Source organism: Lissotriton vulgaris, chromosome 1_2 (assembly GCF_964263255.1).
Source record: "Lissotriton vulgaris chromosome 1_2, aLisVul1.2, whole genome shotgun sequence".
Taxonomy (NCBI): domain Eukaryota; kingdom Metazoa; phylum Chordata; class Amphibia; order Caudata; family Salamandridae; genus Lissotriton; species Lissotriton vulgaris.
The window spans coordinates 204,220,996-204,244,899 of NC_141686.1; the positions used below are offsets into that span (position 1 = coordinate 204,220,996).

Genomic DNA, 23,904 nt, shown 5'->3' on the forward strand with positions numbered 1-23,904 from the left:
AAGCTCAAGGAGCTAACCACCAAGCATGTGTACATCACATACAAGACAAGGAACCTATAACAACATCCTCAGCCCATCAAATCACACATGGCTGGCACAGTGAGTGAAGTCAAACCACAGTCACCTCAGTGCAACAACTCAGGGAGACAGCAAGGCAACCCATGTACAGGCACAGTGATGAAAGGAAGGGTATGAAGTCAAACAGTGAACAGCCACACATCTGTACCCAACTAATTTACAGGAGTATGTCAGCAGCACAACACACAGGGCCCATTGCAACACTCCATGACTGTCAATCACAAGTAGGAATATTCACACATACCCCCCATCACACCTGCAGCACACAACGCCAGGCAAAACACACAGAAGGATGCCAATAATGTTCAGTCACTGACAAACAATCACACAAATTGTATCCACAAACATCACAGACACACACACACACAGGGATAACTGAACCAGTCATTGCACAAAAACAACAGCCAAACACATAACTCAACAATACCAGACATGATCTGTGCAGCAAAACTGTGGAAATGCAATGGGAGCACAGACAGAACAGGAGTGCACAACCTCATCAGTCAGGAACAATGCAGAGACAATATACCACAACACGGACAAGAAGTGTACCATTTCAAAACAACCATGGACACAAACTGAGAGAAATGGGCCTACAAAGACACACAGACAGACATACCACACCACCCATCAAGTCAACATGGTGTCACAGTGTACCACATGCCTTACATGCACAAGAAAGACAAGTGACAGCTCAAATATGAGAGGAGAAAACACCAAGGACACACCTAACACAAGCACAGGATCTGGAATAGACCTAAGTTCATGTGACAGACACACAAGTAAGGCACACCACACTGGCAACACACATCAGAATGAAACACACCACACCAATAAAACACACACTGACATGCAGCTAGAACACCACACACAGAGCATCTGTCAGCTGCAAAAGACAAGACAGCCCAAACACAGCACACAGCCACATCAGACACACAACAGATGCACATGCAAACAAATTACATTGCAAACACAGCAGGACATAAGGGGATGCACACCAGGCAAAGACAAGGCAACATACACTCACAGAACTGCATGCACAAGAAGCAGTGTGTGCACACCAAACTTACCCATTCCACACAGATATGAGTGACACACCATGAACACCCACTACAACAATCAAAACAGCACACAAACAACATTACACTCAGGAAGTGAAGCAGTACCTCTGAAAACAGGCATACAGCTAACCCAACGCCCACAGATGCACAAGTCTGGGACCCCAAAGTAGACACAACATGACCAGAGGACTGTGCAGCACAAAGATTTGACCTGTATATGAGCATCCATGACTGCTAAACAGTACCAGAAAGTCACATTTAACCATTTGGAAAATGTCCTGTGTGGCACATAGCTCCTGTGCACAGATCTGCACCACACATCACAGTATTACAAATGAAGTTATGGGGAGGCACACACACACAGACAACCCAAGGGGACAGCTGACATGAACGTGAATTTTTGTGTAGTGGACTTTGCAGGAGTGTACCATACACAAATAGATGGAGTGCAGACTCACAATGGGTAGGTGTCTGAAGCACAGACAGGGAATGGTATGACACCACACACCACATGCCATACTGGAGGCAATAAAGCCCCATGTGATAGCAATGCATGAGAAAACACATCCACAATGTCAGTGTGGCTGAGCAGGTCTGAACAGTGACCAGAAACAGTATCAAGACAAATGGTTGATCAACAAAACACAACACTGACTTGCCAGTCACACACTCAGCATATTCACAATTGCTACTAACTACAAATAGGAGTCAGCCAGAACTGCAAGGACACCAGCACACCAACACACTGCACAGTGCACAACATACAGCACACACATGTGCACACAATTACAATCACAGAGCTGAACAATCACACAAACAGGCACTCTACTCCTGGGTGACATATGTGTGTATTCGATATTGCAGACACACATCAACACTCCCGACAAAGTCACCCCCTTCACACTGCACACTTATTGACCGCCCAAGATCACAAATTGAACGTAACCCATGTGACTAGGATGACTGCTCATCACAAGATGACTATAAACCTACACTGCTGGGCACACATAAAGTAAGATCACACATACATGATGACCCTGGCCAGCCTGCCTGCAATCCTGTGGATAGAATCCGACTCTGTGCTGGCAGTGCCACCAAACATGACATGTGTACAATATAGCTAACATGAACAAAGAATGATAATAATAACTGTATTTCATTGAAAACCACCATATTTGCACCCACAAGCATCAGAATCAGGAGGTACTGAAGCCCCTGTAACCCCTGTAAAACCTAGAAAGAGTGGGAGAAGCCATTGGCAATGTTGAAGTGGCATACAGAGCATGTGTCACAGTAAAACATACCTACACAGAAAACACTTTAATCAGTAAGGACACATGACAAAACAGACAACAGGAGCAACTGTCTTAATTCACATGTTGCAAACATCAATGTTGATCACCTGATAGGCGAACCCAGGTAAAAGTTGTCCTGAGGGGACAAGACTGTCATTCACCATAGTGATGCTAGCCCCTGTGTCTCTGTAGGCTTCAACTTTCTGGCCATTGATGTGGGGCTCCTGTCTGTACTTGCCCAAAGTGTTGGGACAAGCAGTGAAATTGGCAAACCCCATGCCATTTTCACAGACAGGAGTAGCTAAGGTAGGGGACCTGGTTAGGCAGGAGTCCCCATGAGTTCCCAAAGTAAACCCTGCCAAGTTCTTGGTGGCAAGCCTACCACCTGGGGGATTACTACTAATAGTAACAGGAGGTCTGGGAGTATTACTTGGGGGAATGTTTTCCTTATTGTTGGCCCTTGGGCAACTGCTGTCAGTCTTCCAGTGGCCAGGCTGTTTACAGTCATAGCAATAAGGTTTCTTAGGGTTAGAGGAAGTGTTTTGGGACCCACCCCCAGCATTGGAGTTTTGGGGCCCTGGGGAAGTCTTGTCTTTGGATTTATCCCCACCTTTCTCTTGAGGCTTGGTAGAATCTTTCATCTAGTCACTACCCTGATTTTTAGGCCTAATCCTGGTTCTGACCCATTTGTCTGCCCTCTTACCCAATTCTGTGGAGAGGTCAGATCTGAGTCCACTAGGTGCTGGTGTAGAAGCTATTTTTGACAATTACTAATGATCTGCTCCCTCATAATCAAATGGTACAATCCTGCATAGTCCTGTACTTTGCTGCCCAATAACCAGCCCTCCAGAGCCTTAGTAGCACAATCTACAAAATCAGTTCAGTCTGTGTCTTCTGGGTATCCCTGAACATCAACCTGTACTGTTCAGTGGTTAAGCCAAACCCATCAATCCGAGCACTCTTCAGGACTTTGTAGTTTTCAGCATCCCCATCACTAACTGTGAGGAGCTTATCTCTACTTTTTTCTGAAAAGGAGAGCCACAAGATTGCTGCCCACTGACTTTGGGGTACCTGCTGTACTTTGCAGGCCCTCTCCAAAGCAGTTATCCATTTGTGGATATCATCCCCTAATTGGTAAGGGGGCACAATCTTACTCAGGTTTCTATGATCATAGGACCTGTCTTTATCCTTAGGGATATTGCTGCCACCAGTGGGATCTAGCCCACCTAACTTCCTTTCCCTCTCAAAAGCAAGTTTTTCCTTGGCTAGGGCAAGTTGCTCTCAATTCTGAGATTGACTTCCCTCATCCTAGCCTGGTGTTCTCTCCTCTGAGAAGATGCCATTCCCCTCTGAGAACCCCTAGAAGCATTGGAATGAAAAGAGTCACCTGAGGGAGATCTATATCTCCTATAGCTCTGATTAAGCCCACTTGAAGGCCTGAATGGGTCTGTCCCATTCTCAGCCCCAAATTGGCTCAGGATAGCCTGGTTAAGTCTCCTAACTTGGACCTGGCTACCTACTTCACCCCCAGACTCTTCCTCAACATCATCCTCCTCATCATCTAAGACAGGGGGGGTCAGTAGTATCATCTGAAGAGGGTAGGACCACATCTGCATTCCCTGTAGGGTCTGTGCCCGAGGCTTTTAGAGCTTCAGACTCATCTAAGAGCTCTAGGAGTTGCTGAAGTGTAGGGTTAGACCCTTGTTTCCGCCTTCATGTGGTACACAAGTAAGTGTCTCAGTTCCTTGAAACTGAGGATAGCAAATTTGGATGGTACCCTGTGAGGGTCATTCTCCACAGGTTGAAGTCCACTGGACTCTCCTGTGCCAGACATTGCTCTAGTGAGGTGTGGGTATATGCACCTACCTACACTAATTGTTTTCCTACTAAACCTCTCCAGGAGTTGTAGTCAGAGTGTGCTAGGCCCTTTGCTCTACAACAACTAAGTTCAGTAGAAATTAAGTATTCTAATATTGTTTTATATGTACCTATAAGTACTTCTGTGATCTTTCAAATGATATTGCAAAGATTACAACTGGTAAAACAACAGCAAGCTCAAATCCCAACAGCTGCACACCAATGTTAGAAGTTGGCCCGGTATATGATGTTCACTATTCTAGTGAGCATGTTACACCAGTCCTAACAACCCTTATGGTGATGGTTGTAAAGTCAACCTTATAGACCAGCTATCCTAGGGGTAGTATGGACAAAGAAGTCTTAGGCTAAACTCAAGAGGGCATGTGAAGCCAGCTGTTTTACCATATGTAACCCCTTTAATACCAAATGAAAGGACACCACACAGGATATATATAAAATATGTATGTTATTTATTATTAGACAATCCCTCTGAACTCTTTATGAGATCAGAGGCACAAGCACAATACAAGATATTTAATTAAAATACAATGAGTTGCACAAAATACAGTAGGGCCCTTGGGGCACGCTAAACCATATCCTAAAATAGTGGTATAAGGACCACTACATGAAAAGTGAATAGGCTTAGGGCCTAGGAAATCGCTGGGGCTATGCTGAGCTACCAAGAGTTAGGAAGCAGGAGACCCACGGGAGGCGTGTGCAGTGTCTAAACACACACGCGAGTTACCATGGAGAATGAATGGGAACGTAAAAAATGAAAACTAGTTCTTTTAGGGTACTTCTGACTGGACTCGTTGAAAGTTACTTGAAACCTAGACAGTTGGCTAGTCAATACCCACAGGAGCACATGAGTACTCACGTTACCTCACCCACTGGAAGCGGGTGCATAGTTGTCAAAGTGTGTCGGGTTTCGTCGCTGAATCCTATGGAGCCTTGAAGAAAGATGCTGCAGGCGACCAGGAGAGAAGTGTCCGGTTGGATCCAAGGGAAAATCGAGGATGAAGAGGACCTGAAAGCAGAGGGGACAGAGTCTGGCCCACTAGCCAGTGACCAGGAAGGAACCAGGAAGGAACCAGGTGATGTTGTGGAGCAATCAGGTGATGTTGTGAAGCTTGTCTCTGCAGCCACGTTAACCAAGAGGCGTCGACGATGACCAGGAGTCATGCACGGACTGTCCCACCAAGGCTCTCACTGTCGGCGGTGTCGGCTATCGGATTGGAGTCAACAAGCCGTGGCAAAGGCAACCCACGCAGTAAACGAAGTTGGCTTCTTAATCAGACCAGCAAGGTCTGATGGGCTGCTTCTTTTGAGGGAAGCAAGGGCCAGTCTGGAGCAACCAGACCAGTGGTGGAAATTCAAGGATTCGTCTTCAAGATGGCCACTAGTGAACAGGCAAGTGACCAGACAGACATGTCGAGCAGAAAAATGCAGAAGGGCCCCACTTAGAACTCGTGGAGGGTGCAGGGCTGATCTCCAGTGCAGATTATGCTCGGGGATGGGGCTTCTCAATCCCCAATGCACAGCTTTGAGGGTGCCTCGGGTGCTGCACAAAAAGCAAGTGGCAGACTTTTCAAGATGGCCGGACCCACGTCTCTCGTCGCCTCCACGGGTCTCAGCTCTTCTGGGACTGTGGATCGGGCTGTTGGATGTCTGGAAGTCCAGTTCTTGTCAGGCTCTGTGCTCGGGCTCCGGCGGAGGCGTCGAAAAAGTAAGCCATTGATCGCTGGATGGTGCCTGCTTGTGCAGGGTGGTCACTCCTTGACCACAAGGGAGATTCTTCAGTCGTCTTCTTTCAAAGTAGATCGTTGAAGGTCCAGAATTTCATTTCAGAGTGTCAGTCAGGATACATCTAAAGTCTTGGGACTCAGCTCCTACATATATACCAAATCTAGGGGCTGGTTTACCTGCTAGGTCCCTCCTATGGGTGGGACCAGGGAAGGGGGTGGGTACACCCCTTTCCCTTTGTCCAGTTTCACGCCAGAGCTGGGGCTGGGGCTGGGAAGCCCCAGCTCCGGTTTGAACTGGACTATGCATGGGACACCTTGTGTGCCCCAGGCAGTGTCTTATTTCTTTCAGCCCTCCATGCCCCAATAAACAAGAGCCTGTCTGGGGTGGTGCTAGCACCTCCCAAGGCAGGAAACCTATTGTCCAAGCCTCCCTCGCTGGAAGGACTCCCAGCAGCAGGAGGTCAGACTTGTGTCTGTGGCAGCAGCATCCATTTTGTGATGATGAGGCTCTGGTTAAATTTAACCGGGACTAGTAGAAGGGTGGAATGCTACCCCCGTCACCAGAACTGGTGAGTGGTAGTATTCCAAAACGTATGACACCTTACTCGACATGTTTTGATAAAGCCAAACCAGAGTTATCATTTAACCGCAAGGTTCACAATGCACTTAAGAGTATATGTTATGGCAACATCATAGAACATCTATAAGGTCATGGTTCTGAAAGCTGCAGACAGGCTCAGCTCATGCTAGAGCACCATCTGCCATAAAACCAAGCATTCTGCCTCCAGGATTGTAAGGCCTGCCATAGGAGTGACTTATAGGTATATATGTGTCTAGGTATAAGGTTAGATATAGGAATACTATATCTAAGCAAGGGGTGATTACACAACCTTGCCCCAGCTGAGTGATCAGCCAGCTGTGTCAATGTGAGTGGCCAGACAGGGGTGGCATAATACATGCTGCAGCCCCTGGTAGGCTTTGGATGCACCTATGCCGTGGGTACCTATAGTACACTGTACAGGGGCTCATAAGGTGACGCAATTCCCAATTGTAGATGTACCTAAAGTACATGGAGTCCATTTTACAGAGAGAGCAGATAGCCTGGGGCCCTGATTAGCAGGATCCCAGGCCAACTAAGTCAAAAACCAGCTAAACATTGGGCACAAAATCTGGGGTAACCATAGTCAGGTATCCACCTTCCTACACAACCCCCCCCCCCCACCAACCGAAAGGAGATAAGGATATCCTTGACCAGGTAAGCCTATATTTCCTAAGTGGCCATATAAGGAAGTAACTGCATTAGCATGGTTACCCCCTATCTCATGGTCCACTAAGCAATCCCTTACCCTAAGGGTATCATAGGGTCTCCACTATAGGGAATCTCTACCTGTGGTGTAATTGGGAAAAGTAAAAGGCTGGTGTTGAGATGGAGTACTGAAGTGAGGACCCTCTAATGTACGGCTCAGCTTCCTCCAATCATCTTCCACCCTGTATGCCTATCTTTCCAGGACTGAGTTGCACTGTGCTCTCAGGGTCAACCTCTGGATACCTACAGCTGGAGGCTGGGTCCCTTTTGTTGGCTTACTGTAGGGACAGGTCAGGTTTGGGGCCCTTAGATCCCAGGTTTGGCCGTGCCCAACAGAATCCATCTGGGGCAGGTTCCTAACTAAGTGTAAGGGAGATCCCTCAGGAGTTTTTGAGATTTTCACCTTGCTAGGGCTGCTAGCTTTGGTGCCCCTAATCTGCTGATGGGGGGGGTTCTTGTGGACATGGGGCACTTTGGGGTCTACCACTGGCCTCCCTGACCTCTGCAGCCCTGGGCTGACTGAGGCAGAGTAGAGAGGGGCAGGTTACCTGCTCCAGACTGGGGTCCACCTTGGAAGGGTCCACTGACACCAGGGGTTCTGCCAGGCTAGGCCTGACTACCTCTGGGGCAGTTGCTTCACAAGGGGAAGGGTCAGTTCCCTTAGAAGGCTGACTCTCACCTAATGTCTGGTGGGAGGGAGACTTTTCTTCCTCCCCAATGCTCTCTGTTAGGCATGGGCGAAGTTTGCGAATCTGGCGTTCGTGAATTTTGCGAATTTGCGAACTCGCAATCCGCAAAATCCGCAAATTCTCGCAAATTTGCAGATTTTTTTTTGTGTTCGCAAGGATTTCTGCCAGTTCGCAAGGATTTTTGACAGTTTGCGAGGGTTTTGTAACAGTTCGCGAGGGTTTTGTAACAGTTCGCAATTGCGAACTTACATGTCGGCTCGCACCGGTCACAATTATGTTGTTTCTACGTCTGGTTCATCATCACAGGTTCCCAGCACCCTCTGTTTCACCCCTGTCACCCTCTGTTTCACCCATGCCACCCTCTGTTACATCAATGCCACCCTCTGGTTCATCATCACTGTAGATTATGGGGGGGGGGAAAGCAAGCACACCTGCCTGCTTCAACTGACATGAATTAATTTGGGGTTGATTTAATAATGTGTCACTGTTTTAAAATTCCAGTCTGGCACCTGCTTCCTTATCTGTAATTTGCTTTCTGTTTGCAGTGCAATTTTTTTTTCCAGGACCTTTGTGGCGTACTTGTAGCTATTCTATGAGCCTGCTGTGAGGGTCAGAGCAGGGTCATACAATTGTTGCAACTAGCAACTGCTCTGGAGGGGCCCTTGTCAGGAAGCACTACAGGGAACAGTTACTAATGATGAGTTTGAACTTTTGAACCTGCTTTCACTTTTGCAAAAGTCGTTTTTCTGCAGAACACCATTACAGCAACTGCAATGCCCCACCAAGCTTATATGAGAAAGTTGATTTCTAATCCAAAAGTTATCCAAAGGAAATCAAAAGGCCTCAAATCCAAAAAAGTGCAGGCAAATGTCAACCTGAGGAGTTATTCTGATAAAAATCATCATTTTCAGAAGGCCTATGCTGCTTGCTAGTAGATTTCTTGTGCGGAATTGTAATTTTTGTAATTTCGCGAGTGCGAGATTGTTGCTGCCCGCCGCATCTACATGTTTGCAATTGCGAACTTACACCGCAAAGAAAAAAAATCCGCTGCGTGCGAATTTGCGGATTTTGCGGGAAATTCGCAAATCTCGCGGATTGCGAATTTACCGAAAATCCGCAAAATCAGCGAGCGTAACGGATTTTCCGCCCATACTTACTCTCTGTTTGAATGGAGTGATCCATAGTTTCAGGCTTCACAATCCTAAAATCTGTTTGAGTTTGGGCTGTGACCATCACAGCCCTGTCAACCTTTTCAGGGACGTCTGCCTGGGCTTGGGATGTGACCATCACAGCCCTTCCAACCTCTTTAGGAAGGAATTCTGCTTGAGCTGGGGCGGTGGCCATCACAGCCCCATTAACCTTTTCTGGAAGGCCTACCATTTTGGAATGGGTTTCTTGTTCTACCTCAGCCCAGGCTGAGATCTCTAGATCATTCCCCACTCGACAATCTACCGGCAAGTTTGTAGACACTGCCGCTCCCTTGGGGCCAGTGACACCTCCCCAGCAGAGATTAACTACTGCCATGGTATGATCTTTCTGCACTCCATCAATGTTGATCACCTGATAGGTGAACCCAGGTAAAAGTTGTCCTGAGGGGACTAGACTGTCAGTCACCATAGTGATGCTAGCCCCTGTGCCTCTGTAGGCTTCAACTTTCTGGCCATTGATGTGGGGCTCCTGTCTGTGCTTGCCCAAAGTGTTGGGACAAGCAGTGAAGTTGGCAAACCCCATGCCATTTTCACAGACAAGAGTAGCTGAGGTAGGGGACCTGGTTAGGCCAGAGTCCCCATGAGTTCCCAAAGTAAACCCAGCCAAGTTCTTGGGGGCACTCCCACCACCTGGGGATTACTACTAATAGCAACAGGAGGTCTGGGAGTATTACTTGGGGGAATGTTTTCCTTATTGTTGGCTCTTGGGCAACTGCTGCTGTCAGTCTTCCAGTGGCCAGGCTGTTTACAGGCATGGCAATAAGGTTTCTTAGGGTTAGAGGAAGTGTTTTAGGACCCACCCTCACCATTGGAGTTTTGGGGCCCTGGGGAAGTCTTGTCTTTGGATTTATCCCCACCTTTCTCTTGAGGCTTGGTAGAATCTTTCTTCTGGTCACTACCCTGATTTTTAGGCCTAATCCTGGTTCTGACCCATTTGTCTGCCCTCTTACCCAATTCTTGTGGAGAGGTCAGATCTGAGTCCACCAGGTCCTGGTGTAGAAGCTGGTTTTGAAAATTACTAAGGATCTGCTCCCTCATAATCAAATTATACAATCCTGCATAGTCCTGTACTTTGCTGCCCAATAACCAGCCCTCCAGAGCCTTAGTAACACAATCTACAAAATCAGTCAAGTCCTGAGTTTGGATCTTCTGGGTATCCCTGAACATCAACCTGTACTGTTCAGTGGTTAAGCGTACTCTTCGGGACTTTGTAGTTATCAGCATCCTCATCACTAACTGTGAGGAGCTTATCTCTACCTTTTTCTGAAAAGGAGAACCACACGATTGCTGCCCACTGACCTTGGGGTACCTGCTGTACTTTGCAGGCCCTCTCCAAAGCAGTTATCCATTTGTGGATATCATCCCCTAATTGGTAAGGGGGCACAATCTTACTCAGGTTTCTATGATCATAGGACCTGTCTTTATCCTTAGGGATATTGCTGCCACCAGTGGGATCTAGCCCACCTAACTTCCTTTCTCTCTCAAAAGCAAAGTTTTCCTTGGCTAGGGCAAGTTGCTCTCAATTCTGAGATTGACTTCCCTCATCCTAGCCTGGTGTTCTCTCCTCTGAGAAGATGTCATTCCCCTCTGAGAACACCTAGAAGCATTGGAATGAAAAGAGTCACCTGAGTGAGATCTATTTCTCCTATACTTCTGATTAAGCCCACTCGAAGGCCTGAATGGGGCTGTCCCATTCTCAGCCCCAAATTGGCTTAGGTTAGCCTGGCTACGTCTCCTAACTTGGAACTGGCTATCTACTTCATCCCCAGACTCTTCCTCAACCTCATCCTCCTCATCATCTAAGACAGGGGGGTCAGTAGCATCATCTGAAGAGGGTAGGACCCCATCTGCATTCCCTGTAAGGTCTGTGCCAGAGGCTTTTAGAGCTTTAGACTCATCTTAGAGCTCTAGGAGTTGCTGAAGTGTAGGGTTAGACCCTTGTTTCAGCCTTCTTGTGGTACACAAGTGTCTCAGTTCCTTGAAACTGAGGATAGCAAATTTGGATGGTGCCCTGGGAGGGTAACTCTCCACAGGTTGAAGTCCACTGGACACTCTAGTGCCAGACATTACTCTAGTGCGGTGTGGGTGTATGCACCTACCTACACTAAGTGTTTTCCTACTAAACCTCTCTAGGAGATGTAGTCAGGGTGTGCTAGGCCCTTTGCTCTATAACAACTAAGTTAAGTAAAACTTAATTATTCTAATCTTGTTTTATAGGTACCTGTGTGATCTTTCAAATGATATTGCAAAGATTACAACTGGTAAAACAACAGCTAGCTCAAATCCCAACAGCTGCACACCAATGAGAGAAGTTGGCCTGGTATATGATGTTCACTATTCTAGTGAGCACCTTGCACCAGTCCAAAAAACCCTTATGGTGATGGTTGTAAAGTCAACCTTATAGACGAGCTATCCTAGGGGTAGCATGGACAAAGCAGTCTTAGGCTTAACTCAAGAGGGCATGTGAAGCCAGCTGTTTTACCATATGTAACCCCTTTAATACCAAATGAAAGGACACCACACAGGATATATATAAAATATGTATGTTATTTATTACTAGACAATCCCTCTGAACTCTTTATGAGATCAGAGGCACAAGCACAATACAAGATATTTAATTAAAATACAATGAGTTGCACAAAATACAGTCGGGCCCTAGGGGCACGCTAAACCATATCCTAAAATAGTGGTATAAGGACCACCACACGAAAAGTGAATAGGCCTAGGGCCTAGGAAATCGCTGGGGCTACGCTGAGCTACCAAGAGTTAGGAAGCGGGAGACCCACAGGATGTTTGTGCAGTGTCTAAACACACATGCGAGTTACCATAGAGAATGAATGGGAACGTAAAAGATGAAAACTAGTTCTTGTAGGGTACTTCTGACTTGACTCGTTGAAAGTTACTTGAAACCTAGACAGTTGGATAGTCAATACCCACAGGAGCACCGGAGTACTCGTGTTACCTCACCCACAGGAAGCAGGTGCATAGGTGTCAAAGTGTGTCGGGTTTCGTCGCTGAATCCTATGGAGCCTTGAAGAAAGATGCTGCAGGCGACCAGGAGAGAAGTATCCGGTTGGATCCAAGGGTGAATCGAGGATGAAGAGGACCTGAAAGCAGAGGGGACAGAGTCTGGGTCACTAGCCAGTGACCAGGAAGGAACCAGGAAGGAACCAGGCGATGTCGCGGATCATCAGGTGCTGTTGTGAAGCTTGTCTCTGCAGCCACGTGGACCAGGAGGCGTTGACGACAACCAGGAGTCATGCACAGACTGTCCCCCAAAGGCTCTCACTGTCGGGGGTGTCGGCTTCCGGATTGAAGCCAACAAGCCTTGGCAAAGGCAACACATGCAAGAAACGAAGTTGGCTTCTTAAACAGACCAGCAAGGTCTGATGGGCTGCTTCTTTCGAAGGAAGCAAGGGCCAGTCTGGAGAAACCAGACCAGTGGTGGAAATTCAAGGATTCATTGTCAAGATGGCAACTAGCCAACAGGCAAGTGACCGGACAGATGCATCGAGCAGAAAAATGCAGAAGGGCCCCACTCAGAACTCGTGGAGGGTGCAGGGCTGATCTTCGGTGCTGATGATGCTCGGGGCTGGGACTTCTCAATCCCCAATGCACAGCGTCGAGGGTGCCTCGGGTGCTGCACAAACAGCACTTCGCAGACTTTTCAAGATGGCCGGTACCACATCTCTTGTCGCCTCCACGGGTCTCAGCTCTGCTGGGACTGTGGATCGGGATGTTGGATGTCTAGAAGTCTAGTAATTGTCAGGCTCTGTGCTCGGGCTCAGGCGGGAGCATTGACAAAGCAAGCCGTTGATGCTTGTGCAGGGAGGTCACTCCTTGACCACAAGGGAGATTCTTCAGTCGTCTTCTTTCAAAGTAGATCATTGAAGGTCCAGAGTTTCTTTTCAGAGTTTCAGTCAGGATAAATCTTAAGTCTTGGGACTCAGCTCCTACCTATATACGAAATCTAGGGGCTGGTTTACCTGCTAGGTCCCTCCTATGGATGGGACCAGGGAAGGGGGTGGTTACAACCCTTTCCCTTTGTCAAGTTTCGTGCCAGAGCTGGGGCTGGGAAGCCCCAGCACCGGTTTGACTGGACTATGCATGGGACACCTTGTGTGCTCCAGGCAGTGTCTCATTTCTTTCAGCCCTCCAAGCCCCAATACACAAGAGCCTGTCTGGGGTGGTACTAGCACCTCCCAAGGAAGGAAACCTATTGTCTAAGCCTCCCTCGCTGGAAGGACTCCCAGAAGCAGGAGGCCAGACTTGTGTCTGTGGCAGCAGGATCCATTTTGTGATGCTGAGGCTCTGTTTAACTTTAACCGGGATTAGTAGGAACAACATGTCTTCTCCCTCTAGAAGGGTGGAATGCTACCCCCGTTGCCAGAACTGGCAAGGGAGTAGTATTCCAAAACATATGACACCTTACTCAACATGTTTTGATAAAGCCAAACCAGAGTTAGCATTTAACCGCGAGGTTCATAATGCACTTAAGAGTATATGGTATAGCAACATCCTAGAACAGCTATAAGGACATGGCTCTGAAAGCTGCAGACAGGCTCAGCTCATGCTAGAGCACCATCTCACATAAAATCAAGCACTCTGCCTCCAGGATTGTTAAGGCCTGCCATGGGAGTGACTTATAGGTATACATGTGTCTAGATATAAGGTTAGATATCTAAGCAAGGGGTGATTACACGACCTTGCCACAGCTGAGTGATCAGCCAGCTCTGTTAATGTGAGTGGCCAGCCAGGGGTGGCATAATACATGCTGCAGCCCCTGGTAGGCCTTGGATGCACCTATTCCCTGGGTACCTATAGTACACTGTACAGGGGCTCATAAGGTGACCCAATTCCCAATTGGAGATGTACCCAAAGTACATGGAGTCCATTTTACAGAGAGAGCAGATAGCCTGGGGCCCTGATTAGCAGGATCCCAGGCCAACTAAGTCGAAAACCAGCTAAACACTAGGCAAAAAATCTGGGGTAACCATAGTCAGGTATCCACCTTCCTACAGTGATACAATGGCTGACACATGTTTCTGGGTGGGAAGGAGTGCTCCATCCTGCTCAGGGGTGGGACAGGGGGCCAGTTGTGAGTTATTGTGCAAGCTTCCCAACCACACCCCTCACTGTTAAGATGGCTACCTACCTGTAAGTTTGGTTGGTGAGATACAAGGGCTGCCACATGCTTCTGGGAGTGTGGCAGTACTAAATCCTGTTTGGGTGGGACAGGGGGCCTGGCGGGAGTTGTTGTGCAGGTCTCCACCCCAAAACAGCCCTCCCAGGGAAGATGTATACCTGCCTGTAAGTTTGTTTGTAGTGATACAATGGCTTCTAAACTGCTTCGGGGGGGGGGGGTGATCCATCCTGCTCAGGTGTGTGACAGGGGGCCAGTTGGGAGTTGTTGTGCAGGCCTCCCATCCCCAAACAGCTCTCCCAGTTAAGATGGCTGCCTACTTGTTAGGTGAGGGTGAACCATGCAATGGCTGCCAACTGCTTCCAGGTTGGCGTGGAGTGTAAATGTTGGCTACCTTTGTGGTGATTCAGATGGAGTGAGTGTCTGTGGAACATGTGTTGGGTATTGTAGTGCATATGGATAGACTTGGGCCTATGAGATGTGGCTTTGTAGTTGTGCTGAACAGTACATAGCTGTGTAATGGTCTACATTTGTTTGCACTTACCAGTTGCACTTCCCCGGCTATTCCTGTGAGACTCTATGGTGCAGTGTGGCAAGCACCTTCTCCTCCCATGCAGTGATTGTTTTGGGAACAATGGGAAGGCCACCACCATTCCTCTGAACCAGCTCACTGTTCTTGCTCCTCTTCTCTTTCACAACCTCTTCATGATTTCCTTTTTTGTTTGCGGGGTAGTCACTTCTGCATTGACGTTATCGACAATCCTTGTCCACATTTGTACTCTTATGGCTAATGGTGTCTGTTGGACCAGGATACCAAACACTTGTGGTTCTACTGTGATCATCTCATCTACCATGCCTGTAAAGTGACTCGCTGTGAATTTGGACATTTTCTGTGTTGCCATGGTGTGTGATATGCAAAGGGGTTATAGGTGCAGGGGTGTAAGTGGTGGGGATGGTGGTGATGTGTATGGTGTGTGATGTGCAGGGGGTTAGAGGGGAAGGTGTGGAAGTGGTGTTGGTGCTGTGTGTGGTGTGAGTACTGATGGTGTGTTGATTTGTGTTGAAGACAGTGACTTACAGGAGGCATCAGGTAAGTAGCAACTTATTTATTCTTGGCAGAAAGTACAGGAGTCAAGCAGAAATCAACCTGCCTCAGCAACCGCCCATCAAAGAATCAAGAAAACCCTGAGCCATCACAGTTCTAAGTAATGACTCACGGAATACTCATGACCTCGCCAGAAAGGCAGATGCACAATCTATACAGCATATCTCCTTTTCTTACAATAAACTAAACAAAATAAAGAAACAAAAAAAAAAAAAGAAGGCAAAAACAATATACCATGCAAATGTTATAACAAATAGATTTTACAGAAGAACAGTGAATACTAATATATAAAATTTCATCAAATTTCTTCGGTACAAAACATCTACGTACAAAGTTTTTTCGTCTAATATCTTGAGAAACACTTTGAGTATTTTCTTTCTTCAACATTTCATCGGAAGCATTTTTACCACAAGTACCTTTAGAATATAAAGCTATTCTTCAGAAATTCCATCTCTGTCAAAAGAGGTTCAGAAAACGTATTCATGCCATGTTCCCTTCGGCCTAACTTGATTTTAATCAAATCGCCGACTTCTACCTTTCCTGTTTTAATTGGAACCACACCGTTACTCAAAGAACCATTATCCTCCAATAACCACTGTGGAACCAATTTGGTTTTAGGAACTCTACCAGGCATGCGCTCAAAAGGAACAGTATTCGTGACTTTATGAACCATAGTATTATAAGACCAAACCGACTCTTCGGTCACCCTTCAAACATCACGTTGACCTTGAACTGACATCTGTATGGTACCATTCACCAAACGATTCATCGATTACAGCGCCACATTCGATCATGTAGACAGACACAAACTATGGCGGAAGCTGAGCTCATGAGGAATCCCCGGCCCCCTTCTACAACAGCTGGAAATGTTGCACACTGACTCATGGGTCCAAATAAAACTGGGATCTGGCACACATCTATCGAGGAAAATAAAGACCAGCAATGGCCTAAAATAGGGCTGTGTCTTAGCGCCAACACTGTTCAACCTCTTCCTTGCGGACCTCCCCGAAGAGTTAGAAACAGTAACATCACACGCACCTCGGTTAGGAAATATCACGCTCTCAAATCTGCTTTACGCAGACGACCTGGTCCTCATCAGCCGGTCTTCTATCGGCCTTCAAAACCTCCTGGACAAAACTAATACTTTTTCAAAAGCAAATTCTTTAACAATCAATTTGAACAAAACCAAAGTCATGCCAATGAACTACAACAAAAAACAGAAGCCCGCATGGTACCTGGACAATCATAGACTAGAACTGGTAGCCTCATACAAATATTTAGGAGTCATAATAGAGGGCAACTGCTCCTCCAAGCAACAACTAGAGGCCATCCGCAGGAAGGGCATGACCTTTCAACTATCAATAATGCCCCTGCAGAAAGTCCTCCCCAACAGGACATTAGCACCACTCCTACAGGTAATAAAAGCTCGCCTACTGCCCATGCTCTCCTATGGCAGCGAATCAATGCGGGGCAATGACGCAAGCACTCTGGACAACAATATCAGCCGTGCATACAGGGCAATCTTCCATCTCCCAAAAAATTCCTCGCCCGCTCAAATTCGTTTTGAATTTGGACTAACGAAACAATCTGTGGAGAGGAAAGGCCAATACATAAAAAGCTCGCGCAAAATCAAAGACTCGGAGCAAGGATCGTTAAATGCCAACTTATGGACTGAGCTTCACACCAAAGAAATCTCACCCGCAAGGGCCTACTTAACAAACTCATTGGAGAGCCTAGGACTAAATACGCTCTGGGAAATAAGAACGGATTTTGGGACCTTTAAGAAAGCGGTGACAAAGGTCATCAAACTGGTCTCCTCACTTGAGGACAGAGCCACCCTGACCAGAAGAGCGCATGGATGGGTTGTGCTTGAAGGGTATGGAGCCATAAAGCCACAAGAATATCTATCAAGGGGCCTCACACAAAAAACAAAAAACAAAAAACAAGTTCCTAAACATGCGCTTAGGCAACATACCCATAGCACGACACCTGGTACCTTGGAAAAGGCCTAACCCATCAAACGCATGTCGCCTTTGTCAATCTGCGAAGGGGATCTTATACATATTATTTGTATCTGTAAAGCTTTTGTGGATATAAGGCGTTCCATGCTCGGCCCCTATGGAACCAGAAGGGTGTAAAATCATGCAGGCAAGCAGTGATGCTTTGTTTTAACCCCGAAGAGACTCAGTTAAATTGTAGAACAGTTAAATACTTTGAAATAGTGGCCAAAAAATTAAATGAAATAACAAAAGGATGCGAAAAACCAACCGCACCAGGAGAAAAGTAGCCTTCCTAAATGGCCCTTACAAACAGAATTTTAGGACTACTGAGCGAAAACTTATCCCATCAGGAGAACAGAGATCCCTGCAACAGCCTCATAACTATAAGAACTACAAGTAATGATAGCAGGGACCAACAGGAAGACCGACTAATTTATTATAGACTCCTTGAGATTTTACTAATGTGCAATATCTTCTTGTTTGAAAAGTTTTATATAGTCAAAAGACTTTTTTATCTTTGTGCAATATTGTGAGTTTTTATTAACTGTGCAATAAACAAATTCAAATTCAAATTCAAATTGTTTCTAAAAAAAATTAAAATCTGCTCCACAATACCATTACCTTGCGGATTATACAAAAAAGTACACATATGTCTAATCCCATGATTAGAAAGAAATGTACACATAGACAATGAAGTCATTTGAGTACCATTGTCAGTAAGTAAAATTTGCGGAAAACTCTCCTTCAAAAAAATAGACCTAAGTTGTTTGATCACACTCTCAGTAGTAATGTTTCTCATAAACTCCACACAAATCCATCTTGAACACACATCCACCAAAACCATAGCAAAACGACAATCATTAACCAAAGAATTCATTGGACCAATGAAATCTAAACACACTTTATCCCAAGGTAAATCTTTCCAGCAAACAATCGACCCCTGAGAAGGAGAAACAATCTTCAACCTTTTTTCCCATCCTCGTCGCCAAAATGTTGAAGACAGCGACTTACAGGAGGCAGCAGGTAAGTACCAACTTCTTTATTCTTGGCAGAAAGTACAGGAGTCAAGCAGAAATCAACCTGCCTCAGCAACCGCCTATCAAAGAATCAAGAGAACCCTGAGCCATCACAGTTCTAAGTAATGACTCACGGAATACTCATAACCTCACCAGAAAGGCAGATGCACAATCTATACATCAATTTGCCTCTCCTTTGTGCTCTGGTTTTGGGCCCTTAAGTTGTGGAGTATTGCAAAAGATTCTGGTCATCTTGTGTGTTTTGCTGTTCACCCTATGTGTGAAGGGTATGCCCAGACGTCGGTCCCTTGCTCACTAAGCCACTGGAGTCAAGCTATCCTGGCTGAAGACGGCTGATAGCTAGAAACCGGTCCTAGGATGCTAGGATCCCGGTCCAGGAAAGACATGGCTTGGCAGTTCGGGCTCGACTGTTCAATGAGGCACAGGGTCAAGACTGATTTGCATATGACCATGACTGAACTGGGGTGGCTTGGTGAGCAAAATAAGGATGGATTAACCTCAGATCTGTGACTAGGGGTGAATCTTTTGCCATTGTGAAACATTACGTCAATCATCTTGTGTGTTTTGCTGTTCACCCTATGTGTGAAGGGTATGCCCAGACGTGGGTCCCTTGCTCACTAAGCCACTGGAGTCAAGCTATCCTGGCTGAAGACGGCTGATAGCCAGAAACTGATCCTAGGGGGCTTGATTCCGGTCCAGGAAAAACATGGCTTGGCAGTTCGGGCTGGACGGTTCCCATGAGGCACAGGGTCAAGACTGCTTTGCATGTGGCCATGACTGAACTGGGGTGGCTTGGTGAGCAAAATAACGAAGGATTAAACCCAGATCTGTGACTGGGGGTGAATGTTTTGCCATTGGGCAACATTCCGTCCATCATCTTGTGTGTTTTGTTGTTCACCCTAAGTGGGAAGTGTATGCCCAGACGTGTGTCCCTTGCTCACTAAGCCACTGGAGTCAAGCTATCCTGGCTGAAGACAGCTGATAGCCAGAAACGAGTCCTAGGATGTTTGATTCCGGTCCAGGAAAGACATGGCTTGGCAGTTCGGGCTGGACTGTTCCCATGAGGCACAGGGTCAATACTGATTTGCATATGGCCATGACTGAACTGGGGTGGCTTGGTGAGAAAAATAACGATGGATTAAACCCAGATCTGTGACTGGGGGTGAATGTTTTGGCATTGTGCAACATTCCGTCCATCATCTTTTGCTGTTCACCCTATGTTTGAAGGGTATGCCCAGACATGGGTCCCTTGCTCACTAAGCCACTGGAGTCAAGCTATCCTGGCTGAAGGCGGCTGATAGCCAGAAACCGGTCCTAGGATGCTTGATTCCGGTCCAGGAAAGACATGGCTTGGCAGTTCGGGGTGGACTGTTCTCATGAGGCACAGGGTCAAGACTGATTTGCATATGGCCATGACTGAACTGGGGTGGCTTGGTGAGCAACGTACCAATGGATTAAACCCAGATCTGTGACTGGGGGTGGATGTTTTGCCATTGTGCAACATTCTGTCCATCTTCTTGTGTGTTTTGCTGTTCACACTATGAAGTAGTCACCCAAATTCCACTGTACATGTCCAAAGACTGTGTATATTGTTGGTTGGCCAACTTCAAGGGCTGGGCTCAGGACTGGGTGAATGGCTGTAAACAGCCAGAGTTGGAACCCACCCTTTTAGGGGTAGTTGAATGGCACAGCAGCTGTTGGCTGTCTGCATTATTTTTTATCACCTAGCCTAGCCAGAGATTGCTTGCAGAAGGTGTTGGCTTCATTATGAAGGCTGGGTGTCTAGCTTTGATGATCAATAAAAAAAAACCTTTGCTCAGCCCCAACTGTGCATGGATGAATGCAGTGTGCAGCTTGATAAGAGGTCATGCACATCATTGGTCTGCTGTCCATGGTGGGTTAGGCATAGGACTTGTACTGATGCTGTGTGCATCATGGGTTGGCCGCCCATAAAAGGTTGGGAGTAGTGTTTGGCAGAGGCCAGGAACTGTGACCATTGCCCCACTGCACTAAGCCGCCAAAAGCTGCGTGCTTCGTGGGTTGGCCACCTTAAAGTGAGTTGGGCTAATGGCCTGTCCAGAGACCAGACAATTCCCTTAATAACCAAGTGATGGTTCAATTCATAATAGGTGTCTTTATGGCTCCTCTTCAATACATGTTTCATCTCCAAACTATCCTAATTTTCCACTTTTTTGCTTCTAGCCTTACTTTACTTTTTCTTTCTCCATCTTCACTAAAAAAACTAGTGTGATTTAATATAAGGTAATTCTGCACAATTATGTAAATTTACACGGAATTACACTTGGAGCCTAACCCTGCAGTAAGCTCTATTTTTAAGCACAAATGCACTCTTTAGCCTCAAAAATGATCCCCAGGATGTATTTTGCTGTTAGAAAACACTCCTAAATGCAATAGCAGTGGAAAAAAAGCAACCAGTAGTCACTCTTGGGTAGACATTGTTGCCTTAAATTACTCAAAAGTATACAAATGGGTGTAATCGCAACATTTATTTTGCTTCACAAAAGTAACGCAAAATTACCACGATTACTCTAGTGTATTTGAAACTCTGCCCGAGGTCAACTCTTCACCCTTCCCCCACATAATATAAGCTGCCACTCAAAGGCCCTAATACTTTGCATACAAAGCTGCTGTGTCTGTACTTAACACCTTGGATATATTCTTTCCAAATTGTGCTACAGAACTCTGATTTATTATTATTTTCTAGCTTGCACGCAACACTATTTCAGTACTCTCACTTAACTCTGCAGTGGAACCTCTCTAATCTCGCCTTGTTACCCCTTAAAATGAAAGATTGTACATATTGAAACATTTTCTCTGCGAAATATTTATCTACACTACATTTTAATATGTTTCTCATAATGGTCCTCTACACACTTTTATTAGCTTTAACACTTTATGTATTTTAGACCTCTTTAAAAAAGAAGATTTTCTAATGTCCCTTTCACCCTTTCGGATTCCTAAAGACGATTTCAAAGCTCAAAGCGAAGTGTTTGGAAAATCTTTAAATGTCTTCAAATATATTTTCCATGAATTATGGATAGGGAGGCAATCTAAGATCTCTTATTTATACCTGCTGTTTGGTGATGGATATTGGCCTTCTAATCATTAAAAAAAATAATCATCACTAGGATGTGGTGGGGGAACTGTTAAAATAATGGCATTGTTCACTGAAAATCATTATATAATATGAATAGTTGAATAAAGCGTGTCCTGCAATATTAGTAATTGTTGTACCTCTACGAGTATATTTACAATGGAGTCTTTATTCATCTATAATTTCTTCTTTTCCAGCAGGATCAGTTTTGTTAATAATGAAAGACGGAAATCAGTCTGTGGTGAAGGAATTCATCCTTCTCGGACTAAGAAATGACAAGAAGCTGCAGGCTCCACTCTTTGTGATATTTCTACTTATCTACATTAATACCCTGGTTGGCAATATTTCTATCATGACTCTGATCAAAATGTCTCTCAATCTTCAGACTCCAATGTACTTCCTTATCAGTAATTTGGCATTTGTAGACACTTGCTTTTCATCAGATCTTATGCCAAGACTCCTGGCCATTTTCCTGTTAGAGAGAAATGTCATTTCATTTCCTGAATGTGGGATACAACTTTTTGTGTTTGTCTGCATGGGAGGATTAGAGATTTTGATTCTTGTAGCTATGGCCTATGATCGATACACAGCCATCTGCAATCCACTGCTGTATCCAGTCATAATGACCATGAAACGTTCTGTTCATCTTGTCATTTTGTCATATTTTATTGCCATCCCTAACGCGATGATGCATACCATTGGTACTTTGAGGTTGTCCTTCTGTGGATCGAATCGAATCAACCATTTCTTCTGTGATGTTCTTCCACTGTTAAGGCTCTCATGCTCCAATACTGCTGTCAATGAGAAGCTGGTGCTTTTTTCAGCTGCCATCTTTTTGGTGGTACTCGTTGTCCTTATCCTCATCTCATACAGTTACATAATTTCAACCATTTTGAGGATCCACTCCTCTGATGGCCGGCAACGAGCATTTTCCACCTGCTCATCACACTTTGCCTGTGTCACACTTTTCTATGCAACTAGTTTATTCATGTACCTGAAGCCCACTCACGGTTCCTTATTAGTGCAGGACAGTGTGGCATCTTTGTTCTATACAGTATTGATTCCATTGCTCAACCCACTAATCTACAGTTTAAGGAACCAGGATGTCAAAACAGCCCTAAAGAAGGCCGCAAGAAGAGCTTGTGTGTGGAAAATGGGTCGTGGCTTACGGTGACATTTTTGGCCTCCCAGGTGCTGACATTTTGTTTATTCAGGAATGCTGCACTGCACTAATTTTGAGATGATTGGGAAGGAGCTTTTACTTGAGTTATAAAATATATATCACGAAATCTATACTTCATCTTGTTCTTTTGTTTTTTCTGGATTATTGAGGTCCCTAATTGGAACTAGGTCTAGGCAAAATTCTCTTAATTTCCTATGAAGAAACTATTCAAAATGCCCAAAATATTATGCAAAATTACACGAAATGATATTTTCGGATTTGGGGTTATTATTAGAGCAAAAAGTATCTTTGTATACATTATGGATGTAAGAACGAATTTTGAACTAAAAATAAATAGCATAAAATCGCTTATGATGTAAAGAACAGCAGATCACGTTCTATTAGTGTACTTTGTTTCCATGCTACCACTGTTGTAATTTGATGGCGATCGGGTTAACGTTAAGCTTCGCTACACGTATTTCCTCTTATCTTGACTATAGTTATTCGACGCCATTTTGTCTGTATCAGCGGCCATTTTAGAGAATGTGTTGCCTCGTGGTCAGCATGCCCTTTTCTCCTTCCTCTGTACCACTGACCACTCGAGTTTGCCCAGCAACAGGCTATTTTTAGTAATGGTCAAGCTCACACATGCGCAGTTTAGATTGACCAGTCATCACTTAGGAATGTTCCGCCAAACTGACCAGTGATGTTGTAGCTCCTCCCACGAGTTGGCTGTGTTCCAAAAATGACCATATATGTACCAAAAACTCTGTAACTGCGTACCGCCTATGTTTTATTGCTGTAAAAACTGTATAAAAGAAGGACTTGCACCGATGTTCAGTGTAATACTTCTTGCATTACCGAAGGCTGTTGTAGGAATGTACCACCACCCCATGGGGTCTTAATAAACTTGTCTTTTGCATTTTCTAGTTTCCGTGCCAACAGTTCTTATGGTGTAGAGGGTATTCTGTGGAATATGTAGGCCTGGAAAACCCAATACCTCAAATTGGCGACCACGAAGGGACTCATCGGCGACTCAGATGCCCGAAGGAGAGGTCGTGACGAAGGATTGGAAACTCGCCATGGATGCGTACGCTGCCACT

General features: G+C 45.7%; 1 protein-coding gene across 1 annotated transcript; it reads left to right on the forward strand.

Annotated features, from left to right (window-relative positions):
- Window positions 1-21,856: 21,856 nt before the first annotated feature.
- Window positions 21,857-22,813, forward strand: LOC147734952 (olfactory receptor 8U1-like). Its single transcript, XM_086952536.1, has one exon. The coding sequence runs from the start codon at window positions 21,857-21,859 to the stop codon at window positions 22,811-22,813; it is 957 nt and encodes a 318-aa protein (XP_086808662.1).
- The last annotated feature ends 1,091 nt before the right edge of the window (window positions 22,814-23,904 follow it).